This window comes from Corythoichthys intestinalis, chromosome 11 (assembly GCF_030265065.1).
Source record: "Corythoichthys intestinalis isolate RoL2023-P3 chromosome 11, ASM3026506v1, whole genome shotgun sequence".
NCBI classification, from domain to species: domain Eukaryota; kingdom Metazoa; phylum Chordata; class Actinopteri; order Syngnathiformes; family Syngnathidae; genus Corythoichthys; species Corythoichthys intestinalis.
The window spans coordinates 35,441,140-35,455,785 of record NC_080405.1 but is presented as its reverse complement, the minus strand read 5'-3'; the positions used below and the strand labels follow the sequence as shown (position 1 = coordinate 35,455,785).

General features: G+C 39.9%; 1 protein-coding gene across 1 annotated transcript; it reads left to right on the top strand.

The window, feature by feature from the left end:
* Positions 1-161: 161 nt before the first annotated feature.
* On the top strand, positions 162-13,539 carry lsm11 (LSM11, U7 small nuclear RNA associated). The gene is made up of 4 exons (XM_057850315.1): positions 162-657; positions 5,354-5,493; positions 5,558-5,641; positions 5,706-13,539. The coding sequence occupies exons 1-4, from the start codon at positions 162-164 to the stop codon at positions 6,000-6,002; spliced, it is 1,017 nt and encodes a 338-aa protein (XP_057706298.1). The 3' UTR covers positions 6,003-13,539.
* Positions 13,540-14,646: the final 1,107 nt, after the last annotated feature.

Genomic DNA, 14,646 nt, shown 5'->3' with positions numbered 1-14,646 from the left:
TTAATTTTTAAGGTATTGCTATAATTTTTTTTTAAAAATTATAATATAAGAATTAAATTTAAGAAAGTTAAAGTACACTCGGCAGTCAGTGGTCTCTAAATGTTCTAAAGTGAACGCCTCGAAAAGTGAGACAGTTCACAAACATCCCATGATGCTTTGCGATGTGTATCACCTCCCTGCGGTTGTTTCAAACAAACATGGAGGAGAAAGAGAGGGATAAGAAACCTGACAACTCAGATAGAAATAAAAACCCAGATAAAAATAAAAAAGGCTCCACTTCCAGCTCAAGTGTTTCGGCAGTATCACAAGATGACGAGGCTTCTAAATTAGACGTATGTTCTGAAAAGTTCGACCCACGTTTGGCACTATACGCGCCCGTGGTTCCGCTCCCTTTTCCAAACATTAAATGTTTTAACAACGTCGCCGAATACGAAGGCTTCATAAAGGGGGGCCGGGGTAGAGCCAAGCCGGAGAATGTGGAGAAAAAGCGTCGGGAAGCCATGAAAGGGGTCGCAGATCCAGAGCGCATCGAAAGGCTCAAGAAGCTGATGGTGAACAAGAAGTTGGCGGATGAAGGAGACGAGGGAGGAAGCAGCAATCCCACACCACAGCGACGGCGACACAAGCCCATAAAAAATGTTCTGACTAGGATGACAGGTAGGTTCACACATATCCAAGGGCGTATGTTTGTTCTCAATATTGGTAGGGCAGTGACGTGCAGTGAGGTTCATGGTTGGTGAGGCAGGCTACTGGTTATTTCATATCTCATCAGCATTCTTCACAAAACACGCACACACGGTACATATTATCGATACGTAAAAGTAAGAAAATAACATGCATTTACTCTACACCCTCAATGTGTTGGTCGTCGCAATTCTATAATTCATGCAACATAAATGAGAGTAAAGAGTGGTGTACAAAACCACAGAATTCAATTCTGACCTTTAGTGAAATATTCAGTTTTTTTTTTTAAACTTTTAATTCTGATACTTTAATCAATTTATTACAGATTGCTAAACAAAAAATGTGAAAAGAAAACAAAGAATATTTTATTTAAGGCCAAAATTTAGTTTTTAAATATTCTATTGTATTTTTCTTGGTCTAAGCTCTTTAAATTTTTTTTTTTTTTTTATAAGATTGAAATGAAAACTGTTTGTGGTCTTGTGCCTGTCCTTCACCACAAAAACCGGCGTTACTTTGGAAGGGCATAGGTTTGGTCTCAACATTCGTAGGGACGATATAACAGCATAAACTGCATGTAGGTACACTTTTTGCTGGAGACGGGACATTAATTAGACCAAACAGATTGGATGAAGGGGACAAAGGGCCACATTTCTCATGTATATGAACCTAATTAATTAATAGGCAAAATGATCAATGCAAAATAAATCCTTATCTTCTGATAATAACTTTTACGTGCATTGGTTCAGATGATACACTGTTCGATTCAAACCTTTGTTTTCAAAAAATACTAAAACATTTTGAAAACTTCCTGAATAAATGTCTGGTTTTTATTAGCAAACAGAAACATAATGAAAATAATTCACTTAATAATGGTAGGGTCAATTCTATCCTTACAACATATGGAACTATTGAAAGATCTAAATTCTCTATATAACTGAACATTATATCATGCAAAAAAGGTAAGGTTGCTTAAAAGTTGGTGGGGACAATTTTAGCATCCTGAAAAGTTGGTAGTGTTATGTCCCTACCGTCCTTATGCAAACCTACGCCCTTTTTGTAAAAGTCCTCCTTATTTTCCTTTACTTTAAAAAATCTCACATATTGGTCTGGTATTTTTGCTGTTCTATCAAAGATCACCGGGATGGATATTGCTCCAAATGCCTTGACTGCTCTGTTCGGTGTGGTTCCAGCAGCACATTTTCTACCTTCTCAGAAAGGGGACTTTATAGCATTTTCAACCTTGCTGGCTAGGAGGCTAATTTTGTTAAGATGGAAGTCTTCAGTCCCACCTACGCAAGCCTACTGGCTCAAGGAGATGTTATATTTTCTCAAATTGGAAAAAATTAGACTGACACTCAGTGGATCGGCTGAGTCCTTTGAGGACGTCTGGAACCCTTTTTTGGTATATGTTAAAAGCGCAGAATGTCATCTTTGTGTGGATGTTTGAACTTTGCCCTAAATATTTTGGGAATATTAGTTTTTCTTGAGCTGTGCCTTTTTCCCCTTTTAATGGGAAAATAATCATAGTTTTTTTTATTTTTATTTTTTTGAGATATGTGCCTTGGGTTTTGGGTGGGTCGAGGTTTTTTTTATTTTTTATTTTTTTATTTTTATTTTTGTTTTTGTTTTTTTTTGTGTTCTTTTGATATGGTGGAAAAGGAAAAAATGCTCACATCTTGTTACTTATGTTATGACTTATGTGACCAATAAACAAAGTTTCCAACAAAAAAAAAAAAAAAAAAAAAAATCTCTCCGCCTCAATGGAGAGGATTGCTTCAATTAGATCGTTCTGTGTTCTATTTGACAAGCCAGAAAACACAGTGGATGTGTCCAAATGTCTAGCTAACCTTTCATCTTTCTCAGCAAAACCATGTAATCGTTCTACATATATGCCACGTTTAGAAGAGCTTACACGCTCATCGTTACCACGAAATGTTAACTCCTGTTTAGCTAGGATGCAGGTTGCATTAATGAGGTCTTTCAAACTCTTTCGGTTGTCCTTTACCTTAGCATTGAGGATGCTACCGTTGAGCTTCCGCTGTTCGTCAAAGCCAAATCGATCCTTGAGCTTCCAAAAGTTTTTAAAGCAATCAGGCTTTGAATGTGAGTGGTCGAGCTCTCATGTTTGCTGAGGCTTCGTGGTAGTTTTTTAATGTCACAATATCTCGTGTTAGTCCAGACATTGGCACAAGTTGAGAAGAAAAGGCAGGGAAAGCAGCAAAGGCGATTTTTCGAAGGACAGCCACATAGCCAGTCTTTTCGGGTGTACCAGTCCATTTGAAAAGTGCGAGTTATCTTCTGTCCCGTAGTTTTAAGCAAACCTTTTAGCTCCGGTGTTGTGTTAACCGCGTCCACTTTTAACTGAAAGTCCAGTTTCACGTATGCCCCCTTGCAGTGCGGCAGAGTACTATTTGCCGCAACGTGTGCCTTTTCACTGCGGTTTTATTTCCCATCAGCAAAACTAAATATGTCGCTAACAAACATTAAACTTTAAGGGATAAAGACATTAGCCAGACTGTGGAAAATCAGGTCAAATAAACGTATCTGGAAACTTTATAATGGCGACATGCAGATGTACGGCAACCAGCACGCTCCAATTCCATGTATCAACCCAGTTTGTTATGGATTGCGCAATCAGAGGTGAGGCTTTACTCGTTGCTGCCGCACCTCTCGTTTCATTTCTTTATTTGAACAGGAAATAGGCGAATTCAGCGATTTTGACTATAAAAAATGTTTGAAATGAGTCATACATAAAGAGCAATGGATGAATATTAATATAAATTTGATGCTATAATTATTTTTTTGTCTTGATGACAGGTGAGGCTCTGCCTCACCTGCCTCCCCTGACCGCACGTCACTGGCTAGGACGATATAACGGCATAACCTGCATGCACACTTTTTGCTGGGGACGGGAAATTTATTAAACCAAACAGAATGGGTGAACGGGGGTCAGGGCTACATTTCTCAGCAATAGAGGCAGTCGGACATCTGGGCATTAATGACGTCACCAGCCACAACAAAGAGTCGCCATATTGAAAACGGGGCAAAAGACGAGTAACAAGCAGTTGCTGTCGTGCAAACGCGTTGAACTTTCGTCTTATTTGCGGTCTTTTTTCCATCGGAATGACTAAAACTTGCTGTGCTGCGTGTTTTCACACAGGGAAGAGTTCGGAGCCGCATTTGTAATCGTTTTTTTTTTGTTGCCCCAATTAGCTGCTAGGATTCAATACTGTAGACTAGGCAGTGGTTATTATTACCGTAACCGGCAACTCGCAAAGCGTTATTTTTCTTTTGCCGTGAACTGCTCTGATTAGTCAATCGGTATATTATTGGCCTGGTGGGAATTGGTTATTTAGCCGTGACGTGTTCACGGCTAAATAACGCTTGGAGGCGAATTACCGGTTACAGCAGAAATAATCACTCTGTATATACTACCAGTTTTCTTAGTTCCACATAGTACATATTCCATGTAATTGATAAAGGTCAACTTACTGGGTGACTTTATGAGGTAGTTGTAGATGTTTCCCAACTCCACAGCAGGCCATTCCTTTGGATTGTTCATCCAGCTATCAACTGCGACTTTGTATGGGCATATTTGCAAGCCAATAAACGGTAATTTTAAATTGTATCGCCTCCTCACGTCTGTCGGCAGTGCCTCGTGATGTTTAGCTGTGCGTGCCCCCTTCGCAAAATGGCGACACGTTGCTAAGCGAGGTGAAGTCATCGTGACATCACGCCGACTTCCTCTTTATGAACCTAATTAATTCATAGGCTAAATGATCAATAAAAAATAAATCTGTGTTGACTTATACTAACTTTCATGTGTATTGGTTCAGGTGATACACTGTTCAATTCAAACCTTGGTTTTCAAAAAGTACTAAAGAAACATTTTGAAAACTTCCAGAATAAATATCTGGATTTTATTAGCAAATTTAAATGGCAATATTTAAACACAAATTATATTAACATACACAAGAAATACAAACTTGTTAATCATCAATTAACTATCTACAAGGGGGTGATCCTTATTTCACTACATTTCTTACAGTTTCATTAACGCTAACAGTAGAAAACACGCAAGTGGATATTTCTCAACACAGTTTCCTCCTCGAGTTCGAGAAATTCTGATGGAGGTCGGACTTTCAAGAGCAAAATTAGTGGTGTGTTCCCCATCTCCACAACATTGACGTCTTTTTACATTACCTACTGTGGTTGCTGCTGGCGGAAAAAAAATATCCCTTGTCTTCGAAGGGGGTGGAGGAGGCGGCATGTTGTATTTCTATCCGGCTGTGAATGCGTGTGTGTGTGGGGTGGGGGGTCAAGTCATCAGCCAATCAAATGTGCGTTTGAGGGGGAAAAATGGACTGGCACATTCAGCAAGTGAAAAGGTGTCAATATAAGTCTGAACATAATGGAAGTACTGTAGTTCACTTAATAATGGTTGGGTCAGTTCTATCCTTAAAACATATGGGAAGACAATCTAAATGACCTATATAACTGAAGCCGTTATAAAATGCAAATAAGTTTGCTTAAAAGTTGGTGGGGACAATTTCAGCATCCTGAAAAGTGTTAGTGTTATGTCCCTACTGTCCCTATGCAAACCTACACTCTTGCACATATCGCTCCAAATGATCTTGCTTAAACTAACCTGAGATGTTTTTCTGCGCAGTATGCCAAGGCAGCCCTTTGGGCGAGCTGCACAGATGTGTTGAGCAGCGAATAAGAGTCAAAGTTCACATCAGGACCTTCAAAGGTCTGCGGGGTGTGTGCTCCGGCTTCGTCGTGGCTTTTGACAAGTTCTGGAATTTGGTGAGCACTCGGACTTGATTTTAATTGAAATTCAAGATGTTTGCTGATTGCTGCTCATTGTCAGGCCATGGTTGACGTCGATGAAACATACCGAGAGCCTCTTCTCGGAAAGGCTTTGTACCATGAGAAAGCGCTCACCATTTCAAGGGTAATTGTTACATTGTCCAAATTTACTCGTCAGTATGGTGTAATGCAACTCAATATTTGTGCAGCTCTTTGAGAAGCTGAAGCTTCAGGACAACTCCTGCAGTGAAGGTGCAGCAACAAAGCATCACGTCCAGGGAGAAAGAAGCCAGCATCCACTTTTGAACCCGAAGGACTCTTCAAAGCACTCGTCTGCTCACTTTGCCAAGTGGAGAGGTAATGACGAGATATCAGAGACGCCCAAGGATCCAAAAGCGAGTCAGGAAAAGGAATGCAAAGTGTACGGCAAGGTTCGTACTCGCCACATCAACCAATTATTTATCCGGGGGGAGAATGTTCTCCTTATAAACCCTGAAAGTTTATGATGCTCGTTTTGTTTCACTTCATCTAAAGTTGTGTGTCGTCATCTGCATTACTACATGTTGAATGCAGTTCAACGGACTGCCAGAGATTTCTGGTTCTATTTGGGAATAGCAACCCAGAGTCGGATCATACGTTATATCATGTTGATATGTGAACTCTTGAATTGTGTTCCACACCTTGTGGTTGAGGAATTTAAGCCTTTTGCCTCATAGGGTAGTTGTTTCCCTGATTTATGTCACGCCGTCTTCCACACCAGAAGTCAGGAATATGCAGGACGCTGCCAAGGATGAACAACCCAGTGTCATCATGTATATGGCGGAAAACACTCAGGTGACTTGAAGTTCTGCTCTGAGACCCCCAATATGACCAAATTTCAAAATAGTCCAATACATCACTGGAAAGCTTAAAATCTCTATTTTCTAAGGGAAGAACATTTTTGAACAGGAGGGTATTTTTAAAAAACAAAACAAATTTTAAACAGCAAAACCCTAACTGGAGGCGAGAGCAGAATTAAAGACGCCACGATTTTAACGAGATATTATCGCGTACTTACCTTGTTTTGATCCAAAAACTCAATTTAGCATGTATCACTGAGTGTCAAGATACAACTGTGAAAGGCCACTGCTGGATTTTTTGGGGGGATTTTATAGGTGAAACAAGGTAATATAACAAGGATCGCGATGCAGAAATTGCAGACATCAAGGAGTGGTCGAGATGTTCTTTTTCATATATTTACACTTTTAAACGTTTTTTTTTTTTTTTTTTTTTTTTCAGTATTTCTTTGTTTGGATTGATTATTTATCATCTAACATATCAGAGAAAATGCGACAGTAACAAAAAAAAATACAATTAAGTGATAATTATGAGGTAGATATCGGTGACCTTTTTTTTATTGTCATATAATTTGTTTAAAAGTTTAAAATATGCAAGTGAATAATTCTCTAAATTAGTTATTTTTTTAAACCAAATATTAGACATCAATTAATGATTCTAAGCTAAAAATGACAGACATTTCGTATAATAAATATAATTGCTGAGCTTTTTATGTCTGGGTTGAAACAAAAGCAGTTGCACGACGTCTAAACGGGGGTTTCCAGGGTAAAATGGACAAATTAAAAATAGTTCGAGGGCTTAATGCGCCATGAATCTGCTATGGCAGCATATAGACATATTCTATCAAACACAACAGTTCTTTTGGCTTAAAATACAACAGTATATTTTAAAGAGGGGTGCAAGAGCAGAAACTGATTTTCCAGTCTTGTCTATGTTTTCCACCATATGCATGTGCCACACAATACCCTGCTAAGAATTCCATCATATGCTGGTTTCTGTACCAGCAAGAATGCAAAGTTCTGCTGGATTTGTTTTCTTTTGGTACTGGGTCACATCGATTAAAGTTCTCCGTCGTAGTGATGGTAATCTGTCAGCACGGGGTGCTTGTGGGTGGTAGTGCATGAGGAAATAAAGGCCTATGATTAGGGGGCTGCTTATATGGTGACACTCTGAGAATACGACACATTTCATGTTTATATTTACATGGTTCCCTCTTATTTCCTTTTCCATTTGAACAATGTCGCAATTCCGCGTGAAAACGATGTAGTCTTCATGCCAGGCCCTAGGGGGCAATGCAGTTTTACAAGGCGACAGCCAATGATGCACTTCCTTGACGACAACATCCTCAGCCCGGAAGACAACATACAGTGGGGCAAATAAGTATTTAGTCAACCACTGATTGTGCAAGTTCTCCCACTTGAAAATATTAGAGAGGCCTGTAATTGTCAACATGGGTAAACCTCAACCATGAGGGACAATGTGGAAAAAAAAATCGCATTGTTTGATTTTTAAAGAATTTATTTGCAAATCATGGTGGAAAACAAGTATTTGGTCAAAACCAAAAGTTCATCTCAATACTTTGTTATGTGCCCTTTGTTGGCAATAACGGTGGCCAAACGTTTTCTGTAACTCTTCACAAGCTTTTCATACACTGTTGCTGGTATTTTGGCCCATTCGTCCATGCAGATCTCCTCCAGCGCAGTGATGTTTTGGGGCTGTCGTTGGGCAACACGGACTTTCAACTCCCTCCACAGATTCTCTATGGGGTTGAGATCTGGAGACTGGCTAGTCCACTCCAGGGCCTTGAAATGCTTCTTACGAAGCCACTCTTTTGTTGCCCTGGCTGTTTGTTTGGGATCATTGTCATGCTGAAAGACCCAGACACGTCTCATCTTCCATACCCTTGCTGATGGAAGGAGATTTTCACTCAAAATCTTTCTCTCTCCTTTAGACAGATCAGTCGTCCTGTTCCCTTTGCAGAAAAACAGCCCCAAAGCACGATGTTTCCACCTCCATGCTTCACAGTGGGTATGGTGTTCTTCGGATGCAATTCAGTATTCTTTCTCCTTCAAACACGAGAACCTGTTTCTCTACCAAAAAGTTCTATTTTGGTTTCATCTGACCATAACACATTCTCCCAGTCCTCTTCTGGATCATCCAAATGCTCTCTAGCGAACCGCAGACGGGCTTGGACGTGTACTTCCTTCAGCAGGGGGACACATCTGGCAGTGCAGCATTTGAGTCCCTGGCGGCGCATTGTGTTACTGATAGTAGCCTTTGTTACTGTGGTCCCAGCTCTCTGTCGGTCATTCACTAGGTCCTCCCCGTGTGGTTCTGGGATTTTTGCTCACCGTTCTTGTTCTCATTTTGACGCCACGGGGTGAGATCTTGCATGGAGCCCCAGATTGAGGGAGATTATCAGTGGTCTTGTATGTCTTCCATTTTCTAATAATTTACACCAAGCGTTTTACCTATAGACCCTACTCACATGACGTCACAACCACGCCTCCGCGCCATATTGTCCGTCAACTCGTCGTGTTGATACATTACCACTACGTAAATTCCTCCTATTATGGCGTGTTTTTCTGCTCGTTAACATTAATAATCAAAATGGTGAAGGCGTGTGTGGCGGTTGGTTGCAATAACAGAGAAGATAGACGGAGAGACTTGAAGTTCTACCGTATTCCGAGAGACCCGGAGAGGAGAGCGAGATGGACTGCTGCAATTTGACGAGAAAACTGGGCTCCAAACGATTACCACAGATTATGTAGTAGTCATTTTATATCTGGTAAGATGCATTTAATATATATTTAGAGGGTTTTGGGCTGACAACCACAATTAAGATCATTGCGAGGCTAATCGCAGACAACATACAGTTTCAAATTCAAGATGCTTATTTCTTCCACCATCATTACATTTTGAATAATATTTAGCTGGTACCAAGTGAAAGAAGCTGGCCTCGTCTACGGATCATCAGTTAAACAGGTGTGTCCAAACCTTTTGCAAAGGGGGCCAGATTTGGTGTGGTAAAAATGCGGGGGGCTACCTTGGCTGATTTACATAGAACAATATATTTAAACAAATTTTAGCAAGCCCTTCTGTGTGTCACATTTGCGTTATTATTTTTTTTAATTCATAATTTCAACAGTCTCATCTTTGTGGCGTCCTCTTTCGACACTCGGGCTCTTGCAAAATACTGCTGCTGTGAAATTAAACTAGCTTCAAGTTGCTATAATTTCTCGCTGCGTATCGAATGAGGCAGACACAGTTGTTGCGTGTTTTATTGAAGAAATAGTCCAATATCCACCTATCCTTGAAGCGTCGGCCATCGCAGTCAACTTTTTTTTTTTATTGATTGTCGCCATTTTAGAAAATTGGAAGTAAAGGGTCACACGGGGTAATGTTGCTTAGAGTGCTGCTCTTAAAGTTTTTCAAACTTTCGTGAGAATAGGCTGATTTTGTGTGGACAAGATAGTTGTAGATATCAGGGTAGCAGATGTCAGGCAGAGAGGGCGAAGACAGCAGGTCGAAAAATACCAATTTAGGCATCAAATATGGATCTGGCGAATGGATACAGTGAAGCTTTTCCATATAACGCCTTTTATGCAACGCATTTAATGAGTTTACAGCGTCTGAAAGAACCGGGGCTTCCATGAATTGCACTTTAAATTGCACGACAAATTGAAACCATTGAGAATACGGATAAACAATGATGGACAATATGGCGACACGTCATTCTGTGACGTTGGTGAGTAGGGTCTATTGCAGATTCAGTCTTCCCAGCCTGGTGCAGGTCTACAATTTTGTCTCTGGCGACCTTCGACAGCTCTTTGCTCTTTGCTCTTGGCCATAGTGGAGTTTGGAGTGTGACTGACTGAGTTGTGGACAGGTGTCTTTTATACCGATAATGAGTTAAAACAGGTGTTATTAATACAGGTAACGAGTGGAGCCTTGTTAGACCTCATTAGAAGTTAGACCTCTTTGGCAGCCAGAAATCTTGCATGTTTGTAGGTGACCAAATACTTATTTTCCACTCTAATTTGGAAATAAATTCTTTAAAAAAATCAAACAATGTGATTTTCTGTTTTTTTTTTTTTTTTTTTTCACATTCTGTCTCTCATGGTTGAGGTTTACCCATGTTGACAATTACTGGCCTCTCTAATCTTTTCAAGTAGAACTTGCACAATTGGTGGTTGACTTAATACGTATTTGCCCCACTGTACCTGCCTGCTCGAAGCAATGGCCTCCACACGTTTTTTTTTTTGTGCTTGAAAAAGTCACAAAAATGCAAATATGAAATATATTTAAATTGAAAATATTATAAAAACAGTAAATGAAAGCTGACGTTCAACCATGTTTGCTGTTTTGAATGTTTAGGGGCAGCAACTGCGCATGCCAAAAGTGATGTGTCGTCATCGCCGCGAGAGCGTTCCATTCACATGGTTGCGGAGCAATCCCCGCAATCACATCGTTCTGCTTTGGCGGTCGGAATCAAAAGTTTGCGTCTTTGCCTTTCGTTTTTGCCGTTTAAAGGCGAGGCCATTCCGCAATACAATCGTTACGTCTTGGTGTCTAAGTACCTCGGTAATATATTGCCCCGCCCAACCCCCCCCCCCCCCCCAAACTCGATAATGCTAAAAGAATTTTTAGTCAAAGGATTTTTTTTCATTTTAATCCATGGGTCACATCATAAAGCTATGTAATTTTATATATGGGGTGCTTTGCGTTGATTTTGTGTCAGCTAATGGTTGAAAAACATTAACAAATAAATGTTGATGATGTGTCATTTCATGGTTGAAACACTATAACTAAACGTTGAATAAACTTCAATATTTGGCTGAAACAAAACTAAACATTGCAAAGCAACCCCAAAATGGAATGTAATAATTTTTTATTTACCTTTTAAACTACAACTACTACTATTTCGTGACTACATGAAGCACTTGGTGACTACATGCATCGGGAATACTATACACGTATGCAAAGCGATTCAAAAGTGTTAGGGAAATTGTACAGTATGTTAACTCATTTTATACTTTATTTACATTGTTCTGATTTTATATTTTTATACATAGTAATGTCACATGAAACTGCTCCAATGATCTTCGTATGCGGCACAGTTCTTGTACGGTACTTTTGAATTGACTGTGTGTGACCACTCTATGATTAGACAGTGGCTGGAAGTCTGAGTTGATGAATTATTATTACAGTCTTACAGTCTTGTAAATGTTAATGAGAGTATGCTGTAGAACTGCCCAATCACATGTGAATGTATTGTATGTTAATTTGCTCCTGCACTTATTGAATAAAGCAGAAGCGGCGAATGGCAGTGTTCAGAGTTAGCTGAGCATTTTGAGCTAAACATCTGCTGACAGCTTCTCTCCAGAAAGACCAATTATGCCTCCCTGTCTGTGTTTCTTGCCAATGTTTGGCTTGATAAACCTAACAAAAAGCTAGAAATTAAAACTTGTATACACTGCTGGCCAAAGGTATTGGCAACCCTGCAAATCTGTCAGATAATGCTCAATTTCTCACAGAAAATGATTGCAATTACAAATGCTTTGGTTGTAATGACTTCATTTATTTTGCTTGCAATGAAAAAAGAATGGGGGGGAAAAAATTATCATTTTACACAAAACTCAAAAAATGGGCAAAAAAGTATTGGCACCCTTTGAAAAATCTTGTGTTGCTTCTCTATGCTTCTAATTTGTGTTATTAACAGCACCTGTTACTTAACTGTGGCACATAACAGGTGGTGGCTATAACTAAATCACACGTGCAGCCAGGTAATATGGATTAAAGTTGACTCAACCTCTGCCCTGTGCCCTTGTTTGTACCAAATTGAATATGGACAAAAGAAAGACGACCAAAGAACTGTCTGAGGACTTGATAAGCAAAATTGTGAGGAATCATGAGCAATCTCAAGGCTACAAGTCCATCTCCAAAGACCTGAATGTTCCTGTGTGTACCGTGCGCAGTGTCATCAATGAATGTAAAACCCACTGCACTGTGGCTAACCTCCCTAGATGTGGACGGAAAAGAAAAATTGACTAAAGATTTAAACGAAAGATTGTGCGGATGGTGGTTAAAGAACCTCAACTAACATCAAAACAAGTTCAAGCTGTCCTGCAGTCCGAGAGGACAACAGTGTCAACCCGTACTATCGGTCGGTGTCTGAATGAAAAGGGACTCTATGGTAGGATACCCAGGAAGACCCCACTACTAACCCAGAGACATCAAAAAGCCAAGCTGGAGTTTGCCAAAACCTACCTGAGAAAGCCAAAAAGGTTTTGGAAGTATGCTCTCCGGTCAGATGAGACAAAAGAAGAGCTTTTTGGGGAAAAAGGCATCAACATAGAGTTTACAGGGAGAAAAAAAGAGACCTTCAAACAAAACACGGTCCCCACAGTCAAACATGGCGAAGGTTCCCTGATGTTTTGGGGTTGCTTTGTGGCATTATGAAGTCTGAAAACTACCAACAAGTTTTGCAGCATAATGTAGGGCCCAGTGTGAGAAAGCTGGGTCTCCGTCAGAGGTCATGGGTTTTACAGCAGGACAATGACCCAAAACACACTTCAAAAAGCACTAGAAAATAGTTTGAGAGAAAGCACTGGAGACTTCTAAAGTGGCCAGCAATGAGCCCAGACCTGAATCCCATAGAACACCTGCGGAGAGATCTGAAATTGGCAGTTTGGAGAAGGCACCGTTCAAATCTGAGACCTGGAGCAGTTGGCCAAAGAAGAATGGTGTAAAATTCCAGCAGAGCCTTGTAAGAATCTCATTGATAGATACGGGAAGTGGTTGTTCGCAATTATTTTGTCTAAAGATTGTGCTACCAAGTATTAGGCTGAGGGTGCCAATACTTTTGTCCGGCCCATTTTTGGAGTTTTCTGTAAAATGATAATGATTTCATTTTTTTCATTCTCTTTTGTGTTTTTTCATTGCAAGCAAAATAAATGAAGATATTACTTCCAAAGCTTTTGTAATGGCAGTCATTTTCTGGGAGAAATTGAGCATTATCTGACAGAATTGCAGGGGTGCCAATACTTTTGGTGCAGGACTGTAGGTATATTTCAACTGCCCCGGGTCATTTGTGTATTGCCCCACAAAGTTTTGTTAAACTTAGTCTTATGGAATTATTGCCTCAAAGAAAAGATGTAACGATGTATTTTTTGTTTCCTTGCATGACAAACAGGCATTAAAAGAATTCGTTTGTGGCGAGGAATCGTTTTTTTTCTCCCTCTGAGTGCGTCCTCCTACATATCCAGCAGGTGTCAGCATACACTCGGTGCTTGAGGCAGGGCCAACGTCTCCAGCTTGTCTCTTGATGTTGCTTTTCCAGTTAGTTTGAACAGGAATGACAGCGCAGTCTCAGCGGACTCCATAAATGCATTATGAATAATTGAGTTTGCGATGCTAGAGATTGCAGATGGCACTCAAAAGCTGTCATTTGTCTTGACGTCTCGGATTGCTTTTACTCTTTAATGGGCACATTACCCATAAAAGCACAATTTACTGCATCTCGTGAAAATTGTAGATTGTTTTATTTTTCTTCATGGCGGAGGTTACTCATCGTTGTAGCCTACCTTTTTCCCCCTTCTTTATTTTTCTCATTTTGAGCGCAATGGAACTAGGTCAATTTTTTTCACTTTGAATTAGAAGTTTCATAAATTGCTCTCAGTCCCAGTTATATTTCCCCCCCCTTCTGGTTATCCATTAATTATCATTTTATTGTCATGTCCCAACAATAAAATAGTTACTGTGCCTTCCAGAGGTACGCGCTCGAGTTAAATAGTAACATATCTCACGCATTTTTTCACCAATATTTCAAAAATGTTCAAAAAACATGTATAGGGCAAGGATCGCTGGGAAACTTTCCAAAAACCCACCAGGATTCGTGGCAAAGCCCAAATATGCAAAAAAAAAAAAAAAAAAAAAAACTATTGGGGATAGTCAAATTTTTTTTGTAAGGTCCGGCATGTACGCATTTTTTCAAAATTTAAAAAACGGTCAAAAAACACTTGGGCCAGGGAGCGCCGGGAAATGTTCCAAAAATCCGTCAGGACTCTTGGCACAGCCCAAATATGCCAAAAAAAGTGTTATTTTGGGGGGAGTCAAATTTTGAATTTTTGTTTTTGTGCTTACGCATTTCTTCAAAATTTCAAAAACGGTCAAAAAATACTATTTGGGCCAGGGAGCGCCGGGAAACGTTTCAAAAACCCGTCAGGACTCTTGGCACAGCCCAAATATGCCAAAAAAAGTGTTATTTTGAGGGGAGTCAAATTTTGACTTTTTGTTTTTGTGTTCTGTTTT